Here is a 27500-nt window from a genome sequence, read left to right as displayed (position 1 = left end):
GAGAGAGGAGGAAGAGATGAGAAGAGATGGAGGAGAGGAGAGAGAACAGACAAGACAGATTGAGGTGTGTGTGTGTGTGTGTGTGTGTGTGTGTGTGATTAAGGACCTACCTGAGAGGTGAGACTGTGTGATTGAGAAGTGGGAGGAGTAAGACTCTGAGTTGAAGTTACTGTTGGTCAGAGTAGGACCTACTGTCAACCACCCTGGAGAGAGAGAGAGAGACAGAGAGGAGAAGAGAGATAGAGAGGGGAGGAGATAGGGGAGAGGGGAGAGAGGAGAGGAGATAGGAGAGGAGGGAGAGAGAGGGGAGCGAGAGAGAGAGAGAGAGAGAGAGAGAGAGAGGGGAGAGAGGAGAGGAGATAGGGGGAGAGAGGGGGAGAGAGAGGAGAGGGAGATAGGGGAGAGAGGGGGAGAGAGAGAGGGGGAGAGAGGAGAGGAGATAGGGGAGAGGGGCAGAGAGGAGAGGAGATAGGGCAGAGAGGGGGGAGAGAGGGAGAGAGATAGGGGGAGAGAGGGGAGAGGAGAGGAGATAGGGAGAGAGGGGCAGAGAAGAGAGGAGATAGGGCAGAGAGGGGAGAGAGGAGAGGAGATAGGGAGAGAGAGGAGGGAGAGAGGAGAGGAGATAGGGGAGAGAGGGGAGAGAGGAGAGGAGATAGGGGAGAGAGGGGCAGAGAAGAGAGGAGATAGGGCAGAGAGGGGGAGAGAGGAGAGGAGATAGGGGAGAGAGGAGAGAGATAGGAGAGAGAGGAGGAGAGAGAGGAGGAGAGAGAGGAGGAGAGAGAGGGGGGAGAGAGGAGAGGAGATAGGAGAGAGTGGGGAGAGAAGAGAGGAGATAGGGCAGAGAGGGGAGAGAGGAGAGGAGATAGGGAGAGAGTGGGGGAGAGAGAGGAGGAGAGAGAGGGGGAGAGAGGAGAGGAGATAGGAGAGAGTGGGGGAGAGAGAGGAGGAGAGAGAGGGGGAGAGAGGAGAGGAGATAGGAGAGAGTGGGGGAGAGAGAGGAGGAGAGAGAGGGGAGAGAGGAGAGGAGATAGGGAGAGAGGGGCAGAGAAGAGAGGAGATAGGGAGAGAGGGGCAGAGAAGAGAGGAGATAGGGGAGAGAGGGGCAGAGAAGAGAGGAGATAGGAGAGAGTGGGGGAGAGAGAGGAGGAGAGAGAGGGGGAGATAGGAGAGGAGATAGGAGAGAGAGGAGGAGAGAGAGGAGGAGAGAGAGGGGGAGATAGGAGAGAGAGAAATACATTTAACCAAAATAAATGGACCACAACACAAATCTAGAAGGCTACAATCATCCTCTAGTCCTCTATCTGATTCAGGGTTAACTTTTTCACCCCTGAAATCATGGAGGATTCCTGATTTATGTATCATACTTTGCACTGATTACTTTTTTAAAATGCACACAGAAGGAGTTGTAATGACATGCTGCAGTACCTCAATCAGCCTTCAACGAGAGGGGGCAGCACTGAGCTAGTCAACGAGAGGGGGCGGCACTGAGCTAGTCAACGAGAGGGGGCAGGACTGAGCTAGTCAACGAGAGGGGGCAGCACTGAGCTAGTCAACGAGAGGGGGCAGCACTGAGCTAGTCAACTAGAGGGGGCAGCACTGAGCTAGTCAACTAGAGGGGGCAGCACTGAGCTAGTCAACGAGAGGGGCGGCACTGAGCTAGTCAACGAGAGGGGGCAGCACTGAGCTAGTCAACGAGAGGGGGCAGCACTGAGCTAGTCAACGAGAGGGGGCAGCACTGAGCTAGTCAACGAGAGGGGGCAGCACTGAGCTAGTCAACGAGAGGGGCAGCACTGAGCTAGTCAACGAGAGGGGGCAGCACTGAGCTAGTCAACGAGAGGGGCAGCACTGAGCTAGTCAACTAGAGGGGGCAGCACTGAGCTAGTCAACTAGAGGGGCAGCACTGAGCTAGTCAACGAGAGGGGGCAGCACTGAGCTAGTCAACGAGAGGGGGCAGCACTGAGCTAGTCAACGAGAGGGGGCAGCACTGAGCTAGTCAACGAGAGGGGGCAGCACTGAGCTAGTCAACTAGAGGGGGCAGCACTGAGCTAGTCAACTAGAGGGGGCAGCACTGAGCTAGTCAACTAGAGGGGGCAGCACTGAGCTAGTCAACGAGAGGGGGCAGCACTGAGCTAGTCCGCAGCGTCACACCTGGTCTGATGCCCCACCTGGTCTGATGCCCCACCTGGTCTGAGGACCCACCTGGTCTGAGGACCCACCTGGTCTGTTGACCCACCTGGTCTGATGCCGCACCTGGTCTGATGCCCTACCTGGTCATCCCACCTGGTCTGTTGACCCACCTGGTATGATGACCCACCTGGTCTGATGCCCCACCTGGTCTGAGGACCCACCTGGTCTGATGACCCACCTGGTCTGTTGACCCACCTGGTCATCCCACCTGGTCTGATGACCCACCTGGTCTGAGGACCCACCTGACCCACCTGGTCTGAGGACCCACCTGGTCATCTGCCCCACCTGGTCTGAGGACCCACCTGGTCATCCCACCTGGTCTGATGACCCACCTGGTCTGTTGACCCACCTGGTCTGATGACCCACCTGGTCATCCCACCTGGTCTGTTGACCCACCTGGTCTAATGACACACCTGGTCTGAGGACCCACCTGGTCTGAGGACCCACCTGGTCTGATGGTAGAGTCTCGTCCAAACAGGTGTAGTCTTCGTCTCCCCAGACAGAAGTGTTCTATAATATGATGACCCACCTGGTCTGTTGACCCACCTGGTCTGAGGACCCACCTGGTCTGATGGTAGAGTCTCGTCCAAACAGGTGTAGTCTTAGTCTCCCCAGACAGAAGTGTTCTATAATATGAGGACCCACCTGGTCTGAGGACCCACCTGGTCTGAGGACCCACCTGGTCTGATGGTAGAGTCTCGTCCAAACCGGTGTAGTCTTCGTCTACCCAGACAGAAGTGTTCTATAATATGAGGACCCACCTGGTCTGATGACCCACCTGGTCTGATGGTAGAGTCTCGTCCAAACAGGTGTAGTCTTCGTCTACCCAGACAGAAGTGTTCTATAATATGATGACCCACCTGGTCTGTTGACCCACCTGGTCTGAGGACCCACCTGGTCTGATGGTAGAGTCTCGTCCAAACAGGTGTAGTCTTCGTCTCCCCAGACAGAAGTGTTCTATAATATGATGACCCACCTGGTCTGAGGACCCACCTGGTCTGAGGACCCACCTGGTCTGAGGACCCACCTGGTCTGATGGTAGAGTCTCGTCCAAACAGGTGTAGTCTTCGTCTCCCCAGACAGAAGTGTTCTATAATATGAGGACCCACCTGGTCTGAGGACCCACCTGCTCTGATGGTAGAGTCTCGTCCAAACAGGTGTAGTCTTCGTCTCCCCAGACAGAAGTGTTCTATAATATGAGGACCCACCTGGTCTGAGGACCCACCTGGTCTGATGGTAGAGTCTCGTCCAAACAGGTGTAGTCTTCGTCTCCCCAGACAGAAGTGTTCTATAATATGAGGACCCACCTGGTCTGAGGACCCACGTGGTCTGATGGTAGAGTCTCGTCCAAACAGGTGTAGTCTTCGTCTCCCCAGACAGAAGTGTTCTATAATATGAGGACCCACCTGGTCTGATGCCCCACCTGGTCTGATGACCCACCTGGTCTGAGGACCCACCTGGTCTGATGCCCCACCTGGTCTGAGGACCCACCTGGTCTGAGGACCCACCTGGTCTGAGGACCCACCTGGTCTGATGGTAGAGTCTCGTCCAAACAGGTGTAGTCTTCGTCTCCCCAGACAGAAGTGTTCTATGATATGAAATATCTCCACCGGTTTCTCCACGTTCCCGATCTCAGGCTCCTCGGTAATAATCAGGTCGATGTCCACGTTGGCGTGGATGAAATCTCCATCTGTAGACCGCCGGACTGTTCCTTTAATACCCATTAGACAGTGTTCCTAGAGAGGGGGAGGGGAGAGGAGAGAGGGAGGGAGGAGGAGAGAGGGGGAGGGGGAGAGAGGGGAGAGGGAGGGGGAGGGAGGGGGAGAGGGGAGAGGGAGGAGGAGGAGAGAGGGAGGGGGAGGGAGGGGAGAGGGAGGAGAGAGGGGGAAGAGAGAGGGGGAGGGGCGGAGAGGGGGAGGGAGAGAGGAAGGAAAGGAGAGAGGAGAGGGGGAGGGAGGGGGAGGAGAGAGGGAGGGTGGAAAGAGGAGAGGGGGGAGGGAGGGGAGAGAGAGGAGAGAGGGGGGGAGGGAGGGGGAGAGGGGAGGAGGAGGAGAGAGGGGGAGGGGAGAGGAGGAGAGAGGGGAGGGGAGAGGGAGGAGAGAGGGGGAGGGGAGGAGAGAGGGGGAGAGAGGGAGAGGGAGGAGAGAGGGGGAGGGAGGGGGAGGGAGGGGGAGGAGAGAGGGGGGAAGAGAGAGGGGGAAGGGGAGAGGGAGGGAGAGAGGAAGGAAAGGAGAGGAGAGGGGGAGGGAGGGGGAGAGAGAGGAGAGGAGAGGGGGAGGGAGGGGAGAGAGAGGAGAGAGGGAGGAGGAGGAGAGGGGGAGAGGAGAGGAGAGAGGGAGGAAAGGAGAGAGGAGAGGGGAGGGAGGGGGAGAAATCATGGTACATTTTTGTAAATTGTGTATGAGACTGTGTGTGTGTGTTGGTGTCGCTGGTGTGTGTCATGGTGTGTGTGTTGGTGTCGGTGTCGCTGGTGTGTGTTACCTTGGTTCTCTGAAACACAGCTTTAGGGTCGAGGGTTTTGGTCTTTCCAGGGTTGTTCTTGTTGGTTTTGATCCAACAGATATCCTCACAACGCCTGAAACCCCACTTTCTCAGACACTGTGGTGGAGGGAGAGGGGGAGAGGAGGGAGGAGGGAGAGGGGGAGAGGAGGGAGGAGGGAGAGGGGGAGGAGAGAGGAGGGAGAGGGGGAAGGAGGGAGGAGGGAGAGAGGGAGAGAGGGGAGAGGAGGGAGGGAGGGAGAGAGGGAGAGAGGAGGGAGAGGGGGAAGGAGGAGGAGGGAGAGAGGGAGAGGAGGGAGGAGGGAGAGGGGGAGAGGAGGGAGGAGGGAGAGGGGGAGAGGAGGGAGGAGGGAGAGGGGGAGGAGAGAGGAGGGAGAGGGGGAGAGGGGGAGAGGAGGGAGAGGGGGAGAGGGGGAGGAGGAGAGAGGAGGGAGAGGGGGAAGGAGGGAGGAGGGAGAGAGGGAGAGGGGGAGACGGGGGAGGAGGGAGGAGGGGAGAGGGGAAGGAGGGAGGAGGGAGAGAGGGAGAGGGGGAGGAGGGAGGAGGGAGGAGGGAGGGAGGGGGGAGGAGGGAGAGGGGGGAGAGGAGGGAGGAGGGGGAGACGGGGGAGGAGGGAGGAGGGAGAGAGGGGAGATGATTAGATCAGAACCCTGTCGGTTAAGGAAGAATAAGAATTAATACCAGCTGAATAACAGGTGTGTATGTTTGTGTACAAAACATTAAGAACACCTGTTGTTCTCCCCAGGTCTCTCTCTCTGTGTATAATACCATTCTCCCCAGGTCCCTCTCTCTGTGTATAATACCATTCTCCCCAGGTCCCTCTCTCTGTGTATAATACCATTCTCCCCAGGTCCCTCTCTCTGTGTATAATACCATTCTCCCCAGGTCCAGTCCCTCTCTCTGTGTATAATACCATTCTCCCCAGGTCCAGTCCCTCTCTCTGTGTATAATACCATTCTCCCCAGGTCCCTCTCTCTGTGTATAATACCATTCTCCCCAGGTCCCTCTCTCTGTGTATAATACCATTCTCCCCAGGTCCCTCTCTCTGTGTATAATACCATTCTCTCCAGGTCTCTCTCTCTGTGTATAATACCATTCTCCCCAGGTCCCTCTCTCTGTGTATAATACCATTCTCCCCAGGTCCCCCTCTCTGTGTATAATACCATTCTCCCCAGGTCCCCCTCTCTGTGTATAATACCATTCTCCCCAGGTCCCTCTCTCTGTGTATAATACCATTCTCCCCAGGTCCCTCTCTCTGTGTATAATACCATTCTCCCCAGGTCCAGTCCCTCTCTCTGTGTATAATACCATTCTCCCCAGGTCCAGTCCCTCTCTCTGTGTATAATACCATTCTCCCCAGGTCCAGTCCCTCTCTGTGTATAATACCAGTCTCCCCAGGTCCCTCTCTCTGTGTATAATACCATTCTCCCCAGGTCCAGTCCCTCTCTGTGTATAATACCATTCTCCCCAGGTCCCTCTCTCTGTGTATAATACCATTCTCCCCAGGTCCCTCTCTCTGTGTATAATACCATTCTCCCCAGTCCCTCTCTCTGTGTATAATACCATTCTCCCCAGGTCCAGTCCCTCTCTCTGTGTATAATACCATTCTCCCCAGGTCCCTCTCTCTGTGTATAATACCATTCTCCCCAGGTCCAGTCCTCTCTCTGTGTATAATACCATTCTCCCCAGGTCCAGTCCCTCTCTGTGTATAATACCATTCTCCCCAGGTCCCTCTCTCTGTGTATAATACCATTCTCCCCAGGTCCAGTCCCTCTCTCTGTGTATAATACCATTCTCCCCAGGTCCAGTCCCTCTCTCTGTGTATAATACCATTCTCCTCAGGTCCCTCTCTCTGTGTATAATACCATTCTCCCCAGGTCCCTCTCTCTGTGTATAATACCATTCTCCCCAGGTCCAGGTCCCTCTCTCTGTGTATAATACCATTCTCCCCAGGTCCCTCTCTCTGTGTATAATACCATTCTCCCCAGGTCTCTCTCTCTGTGTATAATACCATTCTCCCCAGGTCCAGTCCCTCTCTCTGTGTATAATACCATTCTCCCCAGGTCCCTCTCTCTGTGTATAATACCATTCTCCCCAGGTCCTTCTCTCTGTGTATAATACCATTCTCCCCAGGTCCCTCTCTCTGTGTATAATACCATTCTCCCCAGGTCCCTCTCTCTGTGTATAATACCATTCTCCCCAGGTCCCTCTCTCTGTGTATAATACCATTCTCCCCAGTCCTCTCTCTGTGTATAATACCATTCTCCCCAGGTCCAGTCCCTCTCTGTGTATAATACCATTCTCCCCAGGTCCCTCTCTCTGTGTATAATACCATTCTCCCCAGGTCCAGTCCCTCTCTGTGTATAATACCATTCTCCCCAGGTCCAGTCCCTCTCTCTGTGTATAATACCATTCTCCCCAGGTCCCTCTCTCTGTGTATAATACCATTCTCCCCAGGTCCAGTCCCTCTCTCTGTGTATAATACCATTCTCCCCAGGTCCAGTCCCTCTCTCTGTGTATAATACCATTCTCCTCAGGTCCCTCTCTGTGTATAATACCATTCTCCCAGGTCCCTCTCTGTGTATAATACCATTCTCCCCAGGTCCAGGTCCCTCTCTGTGTATAATACCATTCTCCCCAGGTCCCTCTCTCTGTGTATAATACCATTCTCCCCAGGTCCCTCTCTCTGTGTATAATACCATTCTCCCCAGGTCTCTCTCTCTGTGTATAATACCATTCTCCCCAGGTCCAGTCCCTCTCTCTGTGTATAATACCATTCTCCCCAGGTCCCTCTCTCTGTGTATAATACCATTCTCCCCAGGTCCTTCTCTCTGTGTATAATACCATTCTCCCCAGGTCTCTCTCTCTGTGTATAATACCATTCTCCCCAGGTCCCTCTCTCTGTGTATAATACCATTCTCCCAGGTCCCTCTCTCTGTGTATAATACCATTCTCCCCAGGTCCCTCTCTCTGTGTATAATACCATTCTCCCCAGGTCCAGTCCCTCTCTCTGTGTATAATACCATTCTCCCCAGGTCCAGTCCCTCTCTCTGTGTATAATACCATTCTCCCCAGGTCCCTCTCTCTGTGTATAATACCATTCTCCCCAGGTCCCTCTCTCTGTGTATAATACCATTCTCCCCAGGTCCCTCTCTCTGTGTATAATACCATTCTCCCCAGGTCCCTCTCTCTGTGTATAATACCATTCTCCCCAGGTCCAGTCCCTCTCTCTGTGTATAATACCATTCTCCCCAGGCCCCTCTCTCTGTGTATAATACCATTCTCCCCAGGTCCCTCTCTCTGTGTATAATACCATTCTCCCCAGGTCCCTCTCTCTGTGTATAATACCATTCTCCCCAGGTCCCTCTCTCTGTGTATAATACCATTCTCCCCAGGTCCAGTCCCTCTCTCTGTGTATAATACCATTCTCCCCAGGTCCCTCTCTCTGTGTATAATACCATTCTCCCCAGGTCCTTCTCTCTGTGTATAATACCATTCTCCCCAGGTCCCTCTCTCTGTGTATAATACCATTCTCCCCAGGTCCAGTCCCTCTCTCTGTGTATAATACCATTCTCCCCAGGTCCCTCTCTCTGTGTATAATACCATTCTCCCCAGGTCCCTCTCTCTGTGTATAATACCATTCTCCCCAGGTCCCTCTCTCTGTGTATAATACCATTCTCCCCAGGTCCCTCTCTGTGTATAATACCATTCTCCCCAGGTCCAGTCCCTCTCTCTGTGTATAATACCATTCTCCCCAGGTCCAGTCCCTCTCTCTGTGTATAATACCATTCTCCCCAGGTCCCTCTCTCTGTGTATAATACCATTCTCCCCAGGTCCCTCTCTCTGTGTATAATACCATTCTCCCCAGGTCCCTCTCTCTGTGTATAATACCATTCTCCCCAGGTCCAGTCCCTCTCTCTGTGTATAATACCATTCTCCCCAGGTCCAGTCCCTCTCTCTGTGTATAATACCATTCTCCCCAGGTCCCTCTCTCTGTGTATAATACCATTCTCCCCAGGTCCCTCTCTCTGTGTATAATACCATTCTCCCCAGGTCCCTCTCTCTGTGTATAATACCATTCTCCCCAGGTCCCTCTCTCTGTGTATAATACCATTCTCCCCAGGTCCCTCTCTCTGTGTATAATACCATTCTCCCCAGGTCCCTCTCTCTGTGTATAATACCATTCTCCCCAGGTCCCTCTCTCTGTGTATAATACCATTCTCCCCAGGTCCCTCTCTGTGTATAATACCATTCTCCCCAGGTCCCTCTCTCTGTGTATAATACCATTCTCCCCAGGTCCAGTCCTCTCTCTGTGTATAATACCATTCTCCCAGGTCCCTCTCTGTGTATAATACCATTCTCCCCAGGTCCCTCTCTCTGTGTATAATACCATTCTCCCCAGGTCCCTCTCTCTGTGTATAATACCATTCTCCCCAGGTCCCTCTCTCTGTGTATAATACCATTCTCCCCAGGTCCCTCTCTCTGTGTATAATACCATTCTCCCCCAGGTCCCTCTCTCTGTGTATAATACCATTCTCCCCAGGTCCCTCTCTCTGTGTATAATACCATTCTCCCCAGGTCCCTCTCTCTGTGTATAATACCATTCTCCCCAGGTCCAGTCCCTCTCTCTGTGTATAATACCATTCTCCCAGGTCCAGTCCCTCTCTGTGTATAATACCATTCTCCCCAGGTCCCTCTCTCTGTGTATAATACCATTCTCCCCAGGTCCCTCTCTCTGTGTATAATACCATTCTCCCAGGTCCAGTCCCTCTCTCTGTGTATAATACCATTCTCCCAGGTCCCTCTCTCTGTGTATAATACCATTCTCCCCAGGTCCCTCTCTCTGTGTATAATACCATTCTCCCAGGTCCCTCTCTCTGTGTATAATACCATTCTCCCCAGGTCCCTCTCTCTGTGTATAATACCATTCTCCCCAGGTCCCCCTCTCTGTGTATAATACCATTCTCCCCAGGTCCCTCTCTCTGTGTATAATACCATTCTCCCCAGGTCCCTCTCTCTGTGTATAATACCATTCTCCCCAGGTCCAGTCCCTCTCTCTGTGTATAATACCATTCTCCCAGGTCCAGTCCCTCTCTCTGTGTATAATACCATTCTCCCAGGTCCCTCTCTCTGTGTACAATACCATTCTCCCCAGGTCCCTCTCTCTGTGTATAATACCATTCTCCCAGGTCCCTCTCTCTGTGTATAATACCATTCTCCCCAGGTCCCTCTCTCTGTGTATAATACCATTCTCCCCAGGTCCCTCTCTCTGTGTATAATACCATTCTCCCCAGGTCCAGTCCCTCTCTCTGTGTATAATACCATTCTCCCCAGGTCCCTCTCTCTGTGTATAATACCATTCTCCCCAGGTCCCTCTCTCTGTGTATAATACCATTCTCCCAGGTCCAGTCCCTCTCTCTGTGTATAATACCATTCTCCCCAGGTCCCTCTCTCTGTGTATAATACCATTCTCCCCAGGTCTCTCTCTCTGTGTATAATACCATTCTCCCCAGGTCCCTCTCTCTGTGTATAATACCATTCTCCCCAGGTCCAGTCCCTCTCTCTGTGTATAATACCATTCTCCCAGGTCCCCCTCTCTGTGTATAATACCATTCTCCCCAGGTCCCTCTCTCTGTGTATAATACCATTCTCCCCAGGTCCCTCTCTCTGTGTATAATACCATTCTCCCCAGGTCCCTCTCTCTGTGTATAATACCATTCTCCCCAGGTCCCTCTCTCTGTGTATAATACCATTCTCCCCAGGTCCCTCTCTCTGTGTATAATACCATTCTCCCCAGGTCCCTCTCTGTGTATAATACCATTCTCCCCAGGTCCCTCTCTCTGTGTATAATACCATTCTCCCCAGGTCCAGTCCCTCTCTCTGTGTATAATACCATTCTCCCAGGTCCAGTCCCTCTCTCTGTGTATAATACCATTCTCCCCAGGTCCCTCTCTCTGTGTATAATACCATTCTCCCCAGGTCCCCTCTCTCTGTGTATAATACCATTCTCCCAGGTCCAGTCCCTCTCTGTGTATAATACCATTCTCCCAGGTCCCTCTCTGTGTATAATACCATTCTCCCCAGGTCCCTCTCTCTGTGTATAATACCATTCTCCCAGGTCCCTCTCTCTGTGTATAATACCATTCTCCCCAGGTCCCTCTCTCTGTGTATAATACCATTCTCCCCAGGTCCCCCTCTCTGTGTATAATACCATTCTCCCCAGGTCCCTCTCTCTGTGTATAATACCATTCTCCCCAGGTCCCTCTCTCTGTGTATAATACCATTCTCCCCAGGTCCCTCTCTCTGTGTATAATACCATTCTCCCCAGGTCCCTCTCTCTGTGTATAATACCATTCTCCCCAGGTCCCTCTCTCTGTGTACAATACCATTCTCCCCAGGTCCAGTCCCTCTCTCTGTGTATAATACCATTCTCCCAGGTCCAGTCCCTCTCTCTGTGTATAATACCATTCTCCCAGGTCCCTCTCTCTGTGTATAATACCATTCTCCCCAGGTCCCTCTCTCTGTGTATAATACCATTCTCCCAGGTCCCTCTCTCTGTGTATAATACCATTCTCCCCAGGTCCCTCTCTCTGTGTATAATACCATTCTCCCCAGGTCCCTCTCTCTGTGTATAATACCATTCTCCCCAGGTCCAGTCCCTCTCTCTGTGTATAATACCATTCTCCCCAGGTCCCTCTCTCTGTGTATAATACCATTCTCCCCAGGTCCAGTCCCTCTCTCTGTGTATAATACCATTCTCCCCAGGTCCCTCTCTCTGTGTATAATACCATTCTCCCCAGGTCTCTCTCTCTGTGTATAATACCATTCTCCCCAGGTCCCTCTCTCTGTGTATAATACCATTCTCCCCAGGTCCCTCTCTCTGTGTATAATACCATTCTCCCAGGTCCAGTCCCTCTCTCTGTGTATAATACCATTCTCCCCAGGTCCCTCTCTCTGTGTATAATACCATTCTCCCCAGGTCCCCCTCTCTGTGTATAATACCATTCTCCCAGGTCAAGTCCCTCTCTCTGTGTATAATACCATTCTCCCCAGGTCTCTCTCTCTGTGTATAATACCATTCTCCCAGGTCCAGTCCATCTCTCTGTGTATAATACCATTCTCCCAGGTCCAGTCCCTCTCTCTGTGTATAATACCATTCTCCCAGGTCCAGTCCCTCTCTCTGTGTATAATACCATTCTCCCCAGGTCCCTCTCTCTGTGTATAATACCATTCTCCCCAGGTCCCTCTCTCTGTGTATAATACCATTCTCCCAGGTCCAGTCCCTCTCTCTGTGTATAATACCATTCTCCCCAGGTCCCCCTCTCTGTGTATAATACCATTCTCCCAGGTCCAGTCCCTCTCTCTGTGTATAATACCATTCTCCCCAGGTCCCTCTCTCTGTGTATAATACCATTCTCCCCAGGTCCCTCTCTCTGTGTATAATACCATTCTCCCCTGGTCCCTCTCTCTGTGTATAATACCATTCTCCCCAGGTCCCTCTCTCTGTGTATAATACCATTCTCCCCAGGTCCCTCTCTCTGTGTATAATACCATTCTCCCCAGGTCCCCCTCTCTGTGTATAATACCATTCTCCCAGGTCCAGTCCCTCTCTCTGTGTATAATACCATTCTCCCCAGGTCTCTCTCTCTGTGTATAATACCATTCTCCCCAGGTCCCTCTCTCTGTGTATAATACCATTCTCCCCAGGTCCCTCTCTCTGTGTATAATACCATTCTCCCCAGGTCTCTCTCTCTGTGTATAATACCATTCTCCCCAGGTCCCCCTCTCTGTGTATAATACCATTCTCCCCAGGTCCCTCTCTCTGTGTATAATACCATTCTCCCAGGTCCCTCTCTCTGTGTATAATACCATTCTCCCCAGGTCCCTCTCTCTGTGTATAATACCATTCTCCCAGGTCCCCTCTCTGTGTATAATACCATTCTCCCAGGTCCAGTCCCTCTCTCTGTGTATAATACCATTCTCCCAGGTCCCTCTCTCTGTGTATAATACCATTCTCCCCAGGTCCCTCTCTCTGTGTATAATACCATTCTCCCCAGGTCCCTCTCTCTGTGTATAATACCATTCTCCCCAGGTCCCTCTCTCTGTGTATAATACCATTCTCCCCAGGTCCCTCTCTCTGTGTATAATACCATTCTCCCCAGGTCCCTCTCTCTGTGTATAATACCATTCTCCCCAGGTCCCTCTCTCTGTGTATAATACCATTCTCCCCAGGTCCCTCTCTCTGTGTATAATACCATTCTCCCCAGGTCCCTCTCTCTGTGTATAATACCATTCTCCCAGGTCCAGTCCCTCTCTGTGTATAATACCATTCTCCCAGGTCCAGTCCCTCTCTCTGTGTATAATACCATTCTCCCCAGGTCCCTCTCTCTGTGTATAATACCATTCTCCCCAGGTCCCTCTCTCTGTGTATAATACCATTCTCCCAGGTCCAGTCCCTCTCTCTGTGTATAATACCATTCTCCCAGGTCCCTCTCTCTGTGTATAATACCATTCTCCCCAGGTCCCTCTCTCTGTGTATAATACCATTCTCCCCAGGTCCCTCTCTCTGTGTATAATACCATTCTCCCCAGGTCCCCCTCTCTGTGTATAATACCATTCTCCCCAGGTCCCTCTCTCTGTGTATAATACCATTCTCCCCAGGTCCCTCTCTCTGTGTATAATACCATTCTCCCCAGGTCCAGTCCCTCTCTCTGTGTATAATACCATTCTCCCAGGTCCAGTCCCTCTCTCTGTGTATAATACCATTCTCCCAGGTCCCTCTCTCTGTGTACAATACCATTCTCCCCAGGTCCCTCTCTCTGTGTATAATACCATTCTCCCAGGTCCCTCTCTCTGTGTATAATACCATTCTCCCCAGGTCCCTCTCTCTGTGTATAATACCATTCTCCCCAGGTCCCTCTCTCTGTGTATAATACCATTCTCCCCAGGTCCCTCTCTGTGTATAATACCATTCTCCCCAGGTCCCTCTCTCTCTGTGTATAATACCATTCTCCCCAGGTCCCTCTCTCTGTGTATAATACCATTCTCCCCAGGTCCCTCTCTCTGTGTATAATACCATTCTCCCCAGGTCCCTCTCTCTGTATAATACTGTGTATAATACCATTCTCCCCAGGTCCCTCTCTCTGTGTATAATACCATTCTCCCCAGGTCCAGTCCCTCTCTCTGTGTATAATACCATTCTCCCCAGGTCCCTCTCTCTGTGTATAATACCATTCTCCCCAGGTCCCTCTCTCTGTGTATAATACCATTCTCCCCAGGTCCCTCTCTGTGTATAATACCATTCTCCCCAGGTCCCTCTCTCTGTGTATAATACCATTCTCCCCAGGTCCCTCTCTCTGTGTATAATACCATTCTCCCCAGGTCCCTCTCTCTGTGTATAATACCATTCTCCCCAGGTCCCTCTCTCTGTGTATAATACCATTCTCCCCAGGTCCCTCTCTCTCTGTGTATAATACCATTCTCCCCAGGTCCCTCTCTCTGTGTATAATACCATTCTCCCCAGGTCCAGTCCTCTCTGTGTATAATACCATTCTCCCAGGTCCAGTCCCTCTCTCTGTGTATAATACCATTCTCCCCAGGTCCCTCTCTGTGTATAATACCATTCTCCCAGGTCCCTCTCTCTGTGTATAATACCATTCTCCCAGGTCCAGTCCCTCTCTCTGTGTATAATACCATTCTCCCCAGGTCCCTCTCTCTCTGTGTATAATACCATTCTCCCAGGTCCCTCTCTCTGTGTATAATACCATTCTCCCCAGGTCCCTCTCTGTGTATAATACCATTCTCCCCAGGTCCCCCTCTCTGTGTATAATACCATTCTCCCCAGGTCCCCTCTCTGTGTATAATACCATTCTCCCCAGGTCCCTCTCTCTGTGTATAATACCATTCTCCCCAGGTCCAGTCTCTGTGTATAATACCATTCTCCCCAGGTCCAGTCCCTCTCTGTGTATAATACCATTCTCCCAGGTCCAGTCCCTCTCTCTGTGTATAATACCATTCTCCCAGTGTCCAGTCCCTCTCTGTGTATAATTCTCCCAGGTCCCTCTCTCTGTGTATTACCATTCTCCCCAGGTCCCTCTCTCTGTGTATAATACCATTCTCCCAGGTCCCTCTCTCTGTGTATAATACCATTCTCCCCAGGTCCAGTCCTCTCTCTGTGTATAATACCATTCTCCCCAGGTCCCTCTCTCTGTGTATAATACCATTCTCCCCAGGTCCCTCTCTCTGTGTATAATACCATTCTCCCAGGTCCAGTCCCTCTGTGTATAATACCATTCTCCCCAGGTCCCTCTCTCTGTGTATAATACCATTCTCCCCAGGTCCCTCTCTCTGTGTATAATACCATTCTCCCCAGGTCCCTCTCCCTCTCTCTGTGTATAATACCATTCTCCCCAGGTCCAGTCCCTCTCTCTGTGTATAATACCATTCTCCCAGGTCCCCTCTCTGTGTATAATACCATTCTCCCCAGGTCCCTCTCTCTGTGTATAATACCATTCTCCCAGGTCCCTCTCTCTGTGTATAATACCATTCTCCCCAGGTCCCTCTCTCTCTGTGTATAATACCATTCTCCCCAGGTCCCTCTCTGTGTATAATACCATTCTCCCCAGGTCCCTCTCTCTGTGTATAATACCATTCTCCCCAGGTCCCTCTCTCTGTGTATAATACCATTCTCCCCAGGTCCCTCTCTGTGTATAATACCATTCTCCCCAGGTCCAGTCCCTCTCTGTGTATAATACCATTCTCCCAGGTCCAGTCCCTCTCTCTGTGTATAATACCATTCTCCCCAGGTCCCTCTCTCTGTGTATAATACCATTCTCCCCAGGTCCCTCTCTCTGTGTATAATACCATTCTCCCAGGTCCAGTCCTCTGTGTATAATACCATTCTCCCAGGTCCCTCTCTCTGTGTATAATACCATTCTCCCCAGGTCCCTCTCTCTGTGTATAATACCATTCTCCCAGGTCCCTCTCTCTGTGTATAATACCATTCTCCCCAGGTCCCTCTCTCTGTGTATAATACCATTCTCCCCAGGTCCCCCTCTCTGTGTATAATACCATTCTCCCCAGGTCCCTCTCTCTGTGTATAATACCATTCTCCCCAGGTCCCTCTCTCTGTGTATAATACCATTCTCCCCAGGTCCCTCTCTCTGTGTATAATACCATTCTCCCCAGGTCCCTCTCTCTGTGTATAATACCATTCTCCCCAGGTCCCTCTCTCTGTGTATAATACCATTCTCCCCAGGTCCAGTCCCTCTCTCTGTGTATAATACCATTCTCCCAGGTCCAGTCCCTCTCTCTGTGTATAATACCATTCTCCCAGGTCCCTCTCTCTGTGTATAATACCATTCTCCCCAGGTCCCTCTGTGTATAATACCATTCTCCCAGGTCCCTCTCTGTGTATAATACCATTCTCCCCAGGTCCTCTCTCTGTGTATAATACCATTCTCCCCAGGTCCCTCTCTCTGTGTATAATACCATTCTCCCCAGGTCCCTCTCTCTGTGTATAATACCATTCTCCCCAGGTCCCTCTCTCTCTGTGTATAATACCATTCTCCCCAGGTCCCTCTCTCTGTGTATAATACCATTCTCCCCAGGTCCCTCTCTCTGTGTATAATACCATTCTCCCCAGGTCCCTCTCTCTGTGTATAATACCATTCTCCCCAGGTCCCTCTCTCTGTGTATAATACCATTCTCCCCAGGTCCAGTCCCTCTCTCTGTGTATAATACCATTCTCCCAGGTCCAGTCCCTCTCTCTGTGTATAATACCATTCTCCCCAGGTCCCTCTCTCTGTGTATAATACCATTCTCCCCAGGTCCCTCTCTCTGTGTATAATACCATTCTCCCAGGTCCAGTCCCTCTCTCTGTGTATAATACCATTCTCCCAGGTCCCTCTCTCTGTGTATAATACCATTCTCCCCAGGTCCCTCTCTCTGTGTATAATACCATTCTCCCAGGTCCCTCTCTCTGTGTATAATACCATTCTCCCCAGGTCCCTCTCTCTGTGTATAATACCATTCTCCCCAGGTCCCCCTCTCTGTGTATAATACCATTCTCCCCAGGTCCCTCTCTCTGTGTATAATACCATTCTCCCCAGGTCCCTCTCTCTGTGTATAATACCATTCTCCCCAGGTCCCTCTCTCTGTGTATAATACCATTCTCCCCAGGTCCCTCTGTGTATAATACCATTCTCCCCAGGTCCCTCTCTCTGTGTATAATACCATTCTCCCCAGGTCCAGTCCCTCTCTGTGTATAATACCATTCTCCCAGGTCCAGTCCTCTCTCTGTGTATAATACCATTCTCCCAGGTCCCTCTCTCTGTGTATAATACCATTCTCCCCAGGTCCCTCTCTCTGTGTATAATACCATTCTCCCAGGTCCCTCTCTCTGTGTATAATACCATTCTCCCCAGGTCCCTCTCTCTGTGTATAATACCATTCTCCCCAGGTCCCTCTCTCTGTGTATAATACCATTCTCCCCAGGTCCAGTCCCTCTCTGTGTATAATACCATTCTCCCCAGGTCCCTCTCTCTGTGTATAATACCATTCTCCCAGGTCCAGTCCCTCTCTCTGTGTATAATACCATTCTCCCCAGGTCCCTCTCTCTCTCTGTGTATAATACCATTCTCCCCAGGTCTCTCTCTCTGTGTATAATACCATTCTCCCCAGGTCCCTCTCTCTGTGTATAATACCATTCTCCCCAGGTCCCTCTCTCTGTGTATAATACCATTCTCCCAGGTCCCCCTCTCTGTGTATAATACCATTCTCCCCAGGTCCCTCTCTCTGTGTATAATACCATTCTCCCCAGGTCCCTCTCTCTGTGTATAATACCATTCTCCCCAGGTCCCTCTCTCTGTGTATAATACCATTCTCCCAGGTCCAGTCCCTCTCTCTGTGTATAATACCATTCTCCCCAGGTCCCTCTCTCTGTGTATAATACCATTCTCCCCAGGTCCCCCTCTCTGTGTATAATACCATTCTCCCAGGTCAAGTCCCTCTCTCTGTGTATAATACCATTCTCCCCAGGTCTCTCTCTCTGTGTATAATACCATTCTCCCAGGTCCAGTCCATCTCTCTGTGTATAATACCATTCTCCCAGGTCCAGTCCCTCTCTCTGTGTATAATACCATTCTCCCAGGTCCAGTCCCTCTCTCTGTGTATAATACCATTCTCCCCAGGTCCCTCTCTCTGTGTATAATACCATTCTCCCCAGGTCCCTCTCTCTGTGTATAATACCATTCTCCCAGGTCCAGTCCCTCTCTGTGTATAATACCATTCTCCCCAGGTCCCCCTCTCTGTGTATAATACCATTCTCCCAGGTCCAGTCCCTCTCTCTGTGTATAATACCATTCTCCCCAGGTCCCTCTCTCTGTGTATAATACCATTCTCCCCAGGTCCCTCTCTCTGTGTATAATACCATTCTCCCCTGGTCCCTCTCTCTGTGTATAATACCATTCTCCCCAGGTCCCTCTCTCTGTGTATAATACCATTCTCCCCAGGTCCCTCTCTCTGTGTATAATACCATTCTCCCCAGGTCCCCCTCTCTGTGTATAATACCATTCTCCCAGGTCCAGTCCCTCTCTCTGTGTATAATACCATTCTCCCCAGGTCTCTCTCTCTGTGTATAATACCATTCTCCCCAGGTCCCCCTCTCTGTGTATAATACCATTCTCCCCAGGTCCCTCTCTCTGTGTATAATACCATTCTCCCCAGGTCCCTCTCTCTGTGTATAATACCATTCTCCCCTGGTCCCTCTCTCTGTGTATAATACCATTCTCCCCAGGTCCCTCTCTCTGTGTATAATACCATTCTCCCCAGGTCCCTCTCTCTGTGTATAATACCATTCTCCCCAGGTCCCCCTCTCTGTGTATAATACCATTCTCCCAGGTCCAGTCCCTCTCTCTGTGTATAATACCATTCTCCCCAGGTCCTCTCTCTCTGTGTATAATACCATTCTCCCCAGGTCCCTCTCTCTGTGTATAATACCATTCTCCCCAGGTCCCTCTCTCTGTGTATAATACCATTCTCCCCAGGTCCAGTCCTCTCTCTGTGTATAATACCATTCTCCCCAGGTCCCTCTCTGTGTATAATACCATTCTCCCCAGGTCCTCTCTCTGTGTATAATACCATTCTCCCCAGGTCCCTCTCTCTGTGTATAATACCATTCTCCCCAGGTCCCTCTCTCTGTGTATAATACCATTCTCCCAGGTCCCTCTCTGTGTATAATACCATTCTCCCCAGGTCCCTCTCTGTGTATAATACCATTCTCCCCAGGTCCAGTCCCTCTCTCTGTGTATAATACCATTCTCCCCAGGTCCAGTCCTCTCTCTGTGTATAATACCATTCTCCCCAGGTCCCTCTCTGTGTATAATACCATTCTCCCCAGGTCCCCTCTCTCTGTGTATAATACCATTCTCCCCAGGTCCCTCTCTCTGTGTATAATACCATTCTCCCCAGGTCCCTCTCTCTGTGTATAATACCATTCTCCCCAGGTCCCTCTCTCTGTGTATAATACCATTCTCCCCAGGTCCCTCTCTCTGTGTATAATACCATTCTCCCCAGGTCCCTCTCTCTGTGTATAATACCATTCTCCCCAGGTCCCTCTCTCTGTGTATAATACCATTCTCCCAGGTCCAGTCCCTCTCTCTGTGTATAATACCATTCTCCCCAGGTCCAGTCCCTCTCTCTGTGTATAATACCATTCTCCCCAGGTCCAGTCCCTCTCTCTGTGTATAATACCATTCTCCCCAGGTCCCTCTCTCTGTGTATAATACCATTCTCCCCAGGTCCCTCTCTCTGTGTATAATACCATTCTCCCCAGGTCCAGGTCCCTCTCTCTGTGTATAATACCATTCTCCCCAGGTCCAGTCCCTCTCTCTGTGTATAATACCATTCTCCCCAGGTCCAGTCCCTCTCTCTGTGTATAATACCATTCTCCCCAGGTCCAGTCCCTCTCTCTGTGTATAATACCATTCTCCCCAGGTCCAGTCCCTCTCTCTGTGTATAATACCATTCTCCCCAGGTCCCTCTCTCTGTGTATAATACCATTCTCCCCAGGTCCAGGTCCCTCTCTCTGTGTATAATACCATTCTCCCCAGGTCCAGTCCCTCTCTCTGTGTATAATACCATTCTCCCCAGGTCCCTCTCTCTGTGTATAATACCATTCTCTCCAGGTCCCTCTCTCTGTGTATAATAGCATTCTCCCCAGGTCCAGTCCCTCTCTCTGTGTATAATACCATTCTCCCCAGGTCCCTCTCTCTGTGTATAATACCATTCTCCCCAGGTCCCTCTCTCTGTGTATAATACCATTCTCCCCAGGTCCCTCTCTCTGTGTATAATACCATTCTCCCCAGGTCCAGTCCCTCTCCTGATCCACACCAGAGAAAGACAAAGGAACGCAGGGCTGATATCTCCTCTATCTCCAGCTTCATTATCTAGAGGGAGAGAAGAAGAGGGAGAGAGAGGAGAGAGAGGAGGAGGAGAGGAGGGGGAGAGAAGAGGAGAGAGAGGAGAGAGAGGAGGGGGAGAGAAGAGGAGAGAGAGGAGGAGGAGGAGAGAAGAGGGAGAGAGAGGAGGGGGAGAGAAGGGGGAGGAGAGAAGGGGGGAGAAGAGGAGAGAGAGGGGGGGAGAGAAGAGGGGGAAGAGAGAGAAGGAGGAGAGAAGAGGGAGAGAGAGGAGAGAGAGAGGGGGAGAGAGAGGGAGAGATGGGGGAGAGAAGAGGAGAGAGAGGAGGGGGAGAGAAGAGGGAGAGGGGGAGGGGAGAGAAGAGGGAGGAGAGAAGGGGGAGAGAAGGAGAGGAGGGGGAGAGAAGAGGGGGAAGAGATGAGAGAAATCAACAGAAAGCTTTATTTATTAAACAATGCTTCTATTAAATATCTTCATTATTATAAATTCATTTACACAGTAACTCACATCGTCCCAGGTCCAGTACCCCCCCAGTAACTCACATCGTCCCCAGGTCCAGTAGCCCCCCCCCCCCCAGTAACTCACATCGTCCCCAGGTCCAGTGCCCCCCCCAGTAACTCACATCGTCCCAGGTCCAGTACCCCCCCCCAGTAACTCACATCGTCCCAGGTCCAGTACCCCCAGTTAACTCAACTCACATCGTCCCAGGTCCAGTACCCCAGTAACTCACATCGCCCCAGGTCCAGTACCCCCCAGTAACTCACATCGTCCCAGGTCCAGTACCCCCCCCCCCCAGTAACTCACATCGTCCCAGGTCCAGTACCCCCCCAGTAACTCACAGTACCCCCCAGGTCCAGTACCCAGGTCCCCCCCCCAGTAACTCACATCGTCCCAGGTCCAGTACCCCCCCAGTAACTCACATCGTCCCAGGTCCAGTACCCCCCCAGTAACTCACATCGTCCCAGGTCCAGTACCCCCCAGTTACTCACATCGTCCCAGGTCCAGTACCCCCCCAGTTACTCACATCGTCCCAGGTCCAGTACCCCCCAGTAACTCACATCGTCCCAGGTCCAGTACCCCCCAGTAACTCACATCGTCCCAGGTCCAGTACCCCCCAGTAACTCACATCGTCCCAGGTCCAGTACTCACTCGTCCCAGTAACTCACATCGTCCCAGGTCCAGTACCCCCCAGTAACTCACATCGTCCCAGGTCCAGTACCCCCAGTAACTCACATCGTCCCAGGTCCAGTACCCCCCCCAGTAACTCACATCGTCCCAGGTCCAGTACCCCCCCAGTAACTCACATCGTCCCAGGTCCAGTACCCCCAGTAACTCACATCGTCCCAGGTCCAGTACCCCCCCCAGTAACTCACATCGTCCCAGGTCCAGTACCCCCCAGTAACTCACTCACATCGTCCCAGGTCCAGTACCCCCCCAGTAACTCACATCCCAGTCCCAGGTCCAGTACCCCCCCCAGTAACTCACATCGTCCCAGGTCCAGTACCCCCCAGTAACTCACTCTCGTCCCAGGTCCAGTACCCCCAGTAACTCCAGGTCCAGTACCCCCCCCCCAGTTACTCACATCGTCCCAGGTCCAGTACCCCCCCCCCAGTTACTCACATCGTCCCAGGTCCAGTACCCCCCCCCCCCCCCCAGTAACTCACATCGTCCCAGGTCCAGTACCCCCCCAGTAACTCACATCGTCCCAGGTCCAGTACCCCCCCCAGTAACTCACATCGTCCCAGGTCCAGTACCCCCCCCCAGTAACTCACATCGTCCCAGGTCCAGTACCCCCCCAGTAACTCACATCGTCCCAGGTCCAGTACCCCCCAGTAACTCACATCGTCCCAGGTCCAGTACCCCCCCCCAGTAACTCACATCGTCCCAGGTCCAGTACCCCCCCCCAGTAACTCACATCGTCCCAGGTCCAGTACCCCCCCCCAGTAACTCACATCGTCCCAGGTCCAGTACCCCCCAGTAACTCACATCGTCCCAGGTCCAGTACCCCCCAGTAACTCACATCGTCCCAGGTCCAGTAGTACCCCCCCCCCAGTAACTCACATCGTCCCAGGTCCAGTACCCCCCAGTAACTCACATCGTCCCAGGTCCAGTACCCCCCCCAGTAACTCACATCGTCCCCAGGTCCAGTACTCACCCCAGTAACTCCCAGTTACTCATCGTCCCAGGTCCAGTACCCCCCAGTAACTCACATCGTCCCCAGGTCCAGTACTCACCCCCCCCCCAGTAACTCACATCGTCCCAGGTCCAGTACCCCCCCAGTAACTCACATCGTCCCCAGGTCCAGTACCCCCCCAGTAACTCACATCGTCCCAGGTCCAGTACCCCCCCAGTAACTCACATCGTCCCAGGTCCAGTACCCCCCCAGTAACTCACATCGTCCCCAGGTCCAGTACCCCCAGTAACTCACATCGCCCCAGGTCCAGTACCCCCCCCAGTAACTCACATCGTCCCAGGTCCAGTACCCCCCCAGTAACTCACATCGTCCCAGGTCCAGTACCCCCACCCCCCAGTAACTCACATCGTCCCAGGTCCAGTACCCCCCCCCAGTAACTCACATCGTCCCAGGTCCAGTACCCCCCCAGTAACTCACATCGTCCCAGGTCCAGTACCCCCCCCCAGTAACTCACATCGTCCCAGGTCCAGTACCCCCCAGTAACTCACATCGTCCCAGGTCCAGTACCCCCCCAGTAACTCACATCGTCCCAGGTCCAGTACCCCCCAGTAACTCACATCGTCCCAGGTCCAATACCCCCCCCAGTAACTCACATCGTCCCAGGTCCAGTACCCCCCCCCAGTAACTCACATCACCAGTCGTCCCAGGTCCAGTACCCCCCCCCAGTAACTCACATCGTCCCAGGTCCAGTACCCCCCAGTAACTCACATCGTCCCAGGTCCAGTACCCCCCAGTAACTCACATCGTCCCAGGTCCAGTACCCCCCAGTAACTCACATCGTCCCAGGTCCAGTGCCCCCAGTAACTCACATCGTCCCAGGTCCAGTACCCCCAGTAACTCACATCGTCCCAGGTCCAGTACCCCCCCAGTAACTCACATCGTCCCAGGTCCAGTACCCCCCCCCCAGTAACTCACATCGTCCCAGGTCCAGTACCCCCCCCAGTAACTCACATCGTCCCAGGTCCAGTACCCCCCCCCAGTAACTCACATCGTCCCAGGTCCAGTACCCCCCCAGTAACTCACATCGTCCCAGTTCCAGTAGTGTTCTGTGTGGGGTATTCCTGACTCTCTGTAGTACCCCCCCCAGTAACTCACATCGTCCCAGTTCCAGTAGCGTTCTGTGTGGGGTATTCCTGACTCTCTGTAGTACCCCCCAGTAACTCACATCGTCCCAGGTCCAGTACCCCCCAGTAACTCACATCGTCCCAGTTCCAGTAGCGTTCTGTGTGGGGGTATTCCTGACTCTCTGTAGTACCCCCCAGTAACTCACATCGTCCCAGTTCCAGTAGCGTTCTGTGTGGGGTATTCCTGACTCTCTGTAGTACTCCTCAAGCGGGGGCTCCAGCAGGATCACATCAAACTTAGTCTTCAGATCACGCAGGTCAAAGTGCTCTGGGTCGGCCTGCAGATACCTACATTAACACGCGAGTCATTTAGCAGACGGCTCCTATCCAGAGTCACTACAGTAGGGAGTCATTTAACAGACTCTCCTATCAGGGAGTCATTTAGCAGACTCTCCTATCCAGAGTCACTACAGTAGGGAGTCATTTAGCAGACGGCTCCTATCCAGAGTCACTACAGTAGGGAGTCATTTAACATACTCTCTTATCCAGAGTCACTACAGTAGGGAGTCATTTAACAGACTCTCCTATCAGGGAGTCATTTAACAGACTCTCTTATCAGGGAGTCATTTAGCAGACGGCTCCTATCCAGAGCCACTACAGTAGGGAGTCATTTAGCAGACGGCTCCTATCCAGAGCCACTACAGTAGGGAGTCATTTAACAGACTCTCCTATCAGGGAGTCATTTAACAGACTCTCTTATCAGGGAGTCATTTAGCAGACGGCTCCTATCCAGAGCCACTACAGTAGGGAGTCATTTAGCAGACGGCTCCTATCCAGAGTCACTACAGTAGGGAGTCATTTAACAGACGGCTCCTATCCAGAGTCACTACAGTAGGGAGTCATTTAGCAGACGGCTCCTATCCAGAGTCACTACAGTAGGGAGTCATTTAGCAGACTCTCCTATCCAGAGTCACTACAGTAGGGAGTCATTTAGCAGACGGCTCCTATCCAGAGCCACTACAGTAGGGAGTCATTTAGCAGACGGCTCCTATCCAGAGTCACTACAGTAGGGAGTCATTTAACAGACTCTCCTATCAGGGAGTCATTTAACAGACTCTCCTATCAGGGAGTGACTGGGACCTACATGGGGGGTTAAATGACTGGGACCTACATGGGGGTTAAATGACTGGGACCTACATGGGGGGTTAAATGACTGGGACCTACATGGGGGGTTAAATGACTGGGACCTACATGGGGGTAAATGACTGGGACCTACATGGGGGTGGTTAAATGACTGGGACCTACATGGGGGTTAAATGACTGGGACCTACATGGGGGGTTAAATGACTGGGACCTACATGGGGGGTGGGGGTTAAATGACTGGGACCTACATGGGGGTGGGGGGTTAAATGACTGGGACCTACATGGGGGGGTGGGGGTTAAATGACTGGGACCTACATGGGGGTTAAATGACTGCACCCTACATGGGGGGTGGGGGTTAAATGACTGGGACCTACATGGGGGGTGGGGGTTAAATGACTGGGACCTACATGGGGGTGGGGGGTTAAATGACTGGGACCTACATGGGAGGGGGGTTAAATGACTGGGACCTACATGGGAGGGGGGTAATTGACTGGGACCTACATGGGGGTTAAATGACTGGGACCTACATGGGGGGGTTAAATGACTGGGACCTACATGGGGGGTGTAATATGACTGGGACCTACATGGGGGGGTAATATGACTGGGACCTACATGGGGGGGGTTAAATGACTGGGACCTACATGGGGGGGGGTTAAATGACTGGGACCTACATGGGGGTTAAATGACTGGGACCTACATGGGGCGTTAAATGACTGGGACCTACATGGGGGCGTTAAATGACTGGGACCTACATGGGGGGTTAAATGACTGGGACCTAGATGGGGGGTTAAATGACTGGGACCTAGATGGGGAGGGGGTAAATGACTGGGACCTACATGGGGGGTTAAATGACTGGGACCTACATGGGGGCGTTAAATGACTGGGACCTACATGGGGGGTTAAATGACTGGGACCTACATGGGGGTTAAATGACTGGGACCTACATGGGGGCGTTAAATGACTGGGACCTACATGGGGGGTTAAATGACTGGGACCTAGATGGGGGGTTAAATGACTGGGACCTAGATGGGGAGGGGGTAAATGACTGGGACCTACATGGGGGTTAAATGACTGGGACCTACATGGGGGCGTTAAATGACTGGGACCTACATGGGGGTTAAATGACTGGGACCTAGATGGGGGGTTAAATGACTGGGACCTACATGGGGAGGGGGTAAATGACTGGGACCTAGATGGGGGTTAAATGACTGGGACCTAGATGGGGGTTAAATGACTGGGACAAAGATGGGGAGGTTAAATGACTGGGACCTACATGGGGGTTAAATGACTGGGACCTAGACGGGGGGGTAAATGACTGGGACCTAGATGGGGGGTTAAATGACTGGGACCTAGATGGGGGTTAAATGACTGGGACCTAGATGGGGGTTAAATGACTGGGACCTACATGTGGGGTTAAATGACTGGGACCTACATGGGGAGGGGTAAATGACTGGGACCTAGATGGGGAGGGGGTAAATGACTGGGACCTAGATGGGGAGGGGTTAAATGACTGGGACCTACTTGTGGGGGTTAAATGACTGGGACCTACATGGGGGGGTAAATGACTGGGACCTAGATGGGGGTTAAATGACTGGGACCTACATGGGGGTTAAATGACTGGGACCTACATGGGGGTTAAATGACTGGGACCTACATGGGGGTTGAATGACTGGGACCTACATGGGGGTTAAATGACTGGGACCTACATGGGGGTTAAATGACTGGGACCTACATGGGGGTAATTGACTGGGACCTACATGGGGGTTACATGACTGGGACCTAGATGGGGGTTAAATGACTGGGACCTAGATGGGGGTAAATGACTGGGACCTACATTGGGGGTTAAATGACTGGGACCTAGATGGGGGTGGGGGGAATTGACTGGGACCTAGATGGGGGTTAAATGACTGGGAGCTACATGGGGGTTAAATGACTGGGACCTAGATGGGGGTAAATAACTGGGACCTAGATGGGGGAGGGGTAAATGACTGGGACCTAGATGGGGAGGGGGTAAATGACTGGGACCTACATGGGGGTTTATATGACTGGGACCTAGATGGGGGGGGTTTATTGACTGGGGCCTACATGGGGGTTAAATGACTGGGACCTAGATGGGGGTGATTGACTGGGACCTAGATGGGGGTTGAATGACTGGGACCTACATGGGGGGTAAATAACTGGGACCTAGATGGGGAGGGGGTAAATGACTGGGACCTAGATGGGGAGGGGGTAAATGACTGGCACCTACATGGGGGGTTAAATGACTGGGACCTACATGGGGGTTAAATGACTGGGACCTACATGGGGGTTAAATGACTGGGACCAACATGGGGGTTAAATGACTGGGACCAACATGGGGGGTTAAATGACTGGTACCTACATGGGGGTTAAATGACTGGGACCTACATGGGGGGGCTTAAATGACTGGGACCTAGATGGGGGGGTTAAATGACTGGGACCTACATGGGAGGTAAATGACTGGAACATACATGGGGGTGTAAATGACTGGGACCTACATGGGGGTAAATGACTGGGACCTACATGGGGGGGGTAAATGACTGGGACCTACATGGGGGGGGTGTTGGTGGTTGAGATCAGTTCATCCTTCAGTCTGATCAGCTCTCTGAGTTTAGGATACTCTTCAAACCGGTCTGCCAGACCTGAAACACACAGATTACACACAGATTATACACACAGATTACACACAGACACAGAGATTTCACACACACACACACACACAGATTACACACAGATTAAACACAGATTATACACACACACAGATTAAACACACAGATTAAACACAGATTATACACACACACAGATTACACACACACACACAGATTACACACACACACACAGATTACACACACACACACACAGATTACACACAGATTATACACACAGATTAAACACAGATTATACACACACACAGATTACACACACACACACACAGATTACACACACACACACACAGATTACACACAGAGATTACACAC

The 27500-nt window shown here is 52.0% G+C and overlaps 1 protein-coding gene across 1 annotated transcript in view; it reads right to left on the bottom strand.

The window, feature by feature from the left end:
* Nucleotides 1–27500, bottom strand: part of LOC135569063 (N6-adenosine-methyltransferase non-catalytic subunit-like) — a 39259-nt gene that overhangs the window by 3506 nt on the left and 8253 nt on the right. The window contains 6 exon segments of the mRNA XM_065015901.1: nucleotides 111–203; nucleotides 3713–3923; nucleotides 4669–4785; nucleotides 20040–20132; nucleotides 23568–23709; nucleotides 27074–27164. Of these exon segments, the coding sequence (XP_064871973.1) occupies nucleotides 111–203; nucleotides 3713–3923; nucleotides 4669–4785; nucleotides 20040–20132; nucleotides 23568–23709; nucleotides 27074–27164 (747 nt within the window).

The sequence above is a fragment of the Oncorhynchus nerka genome, unplaced genomic scaffold, assembly GCF_034236695.1.
Source record: "Oncorhynchus nerka isolate Pitt River unplaced genomic scaffold, Oner_Uvic_2.0 unplaced_scaffold_1223, whole genome shotgun sequence".
NCBI lineage: Eukaryota > Metazoa > Chordata > Actinopteri > Salmoniformes > Salmonidae > Oncorhynchus > Oncorhynchus nerka.
Note: the sequence above shows the minus strand (reverse complement) of the source record. Positions and strands in the feature narration are given on the sequence as shown.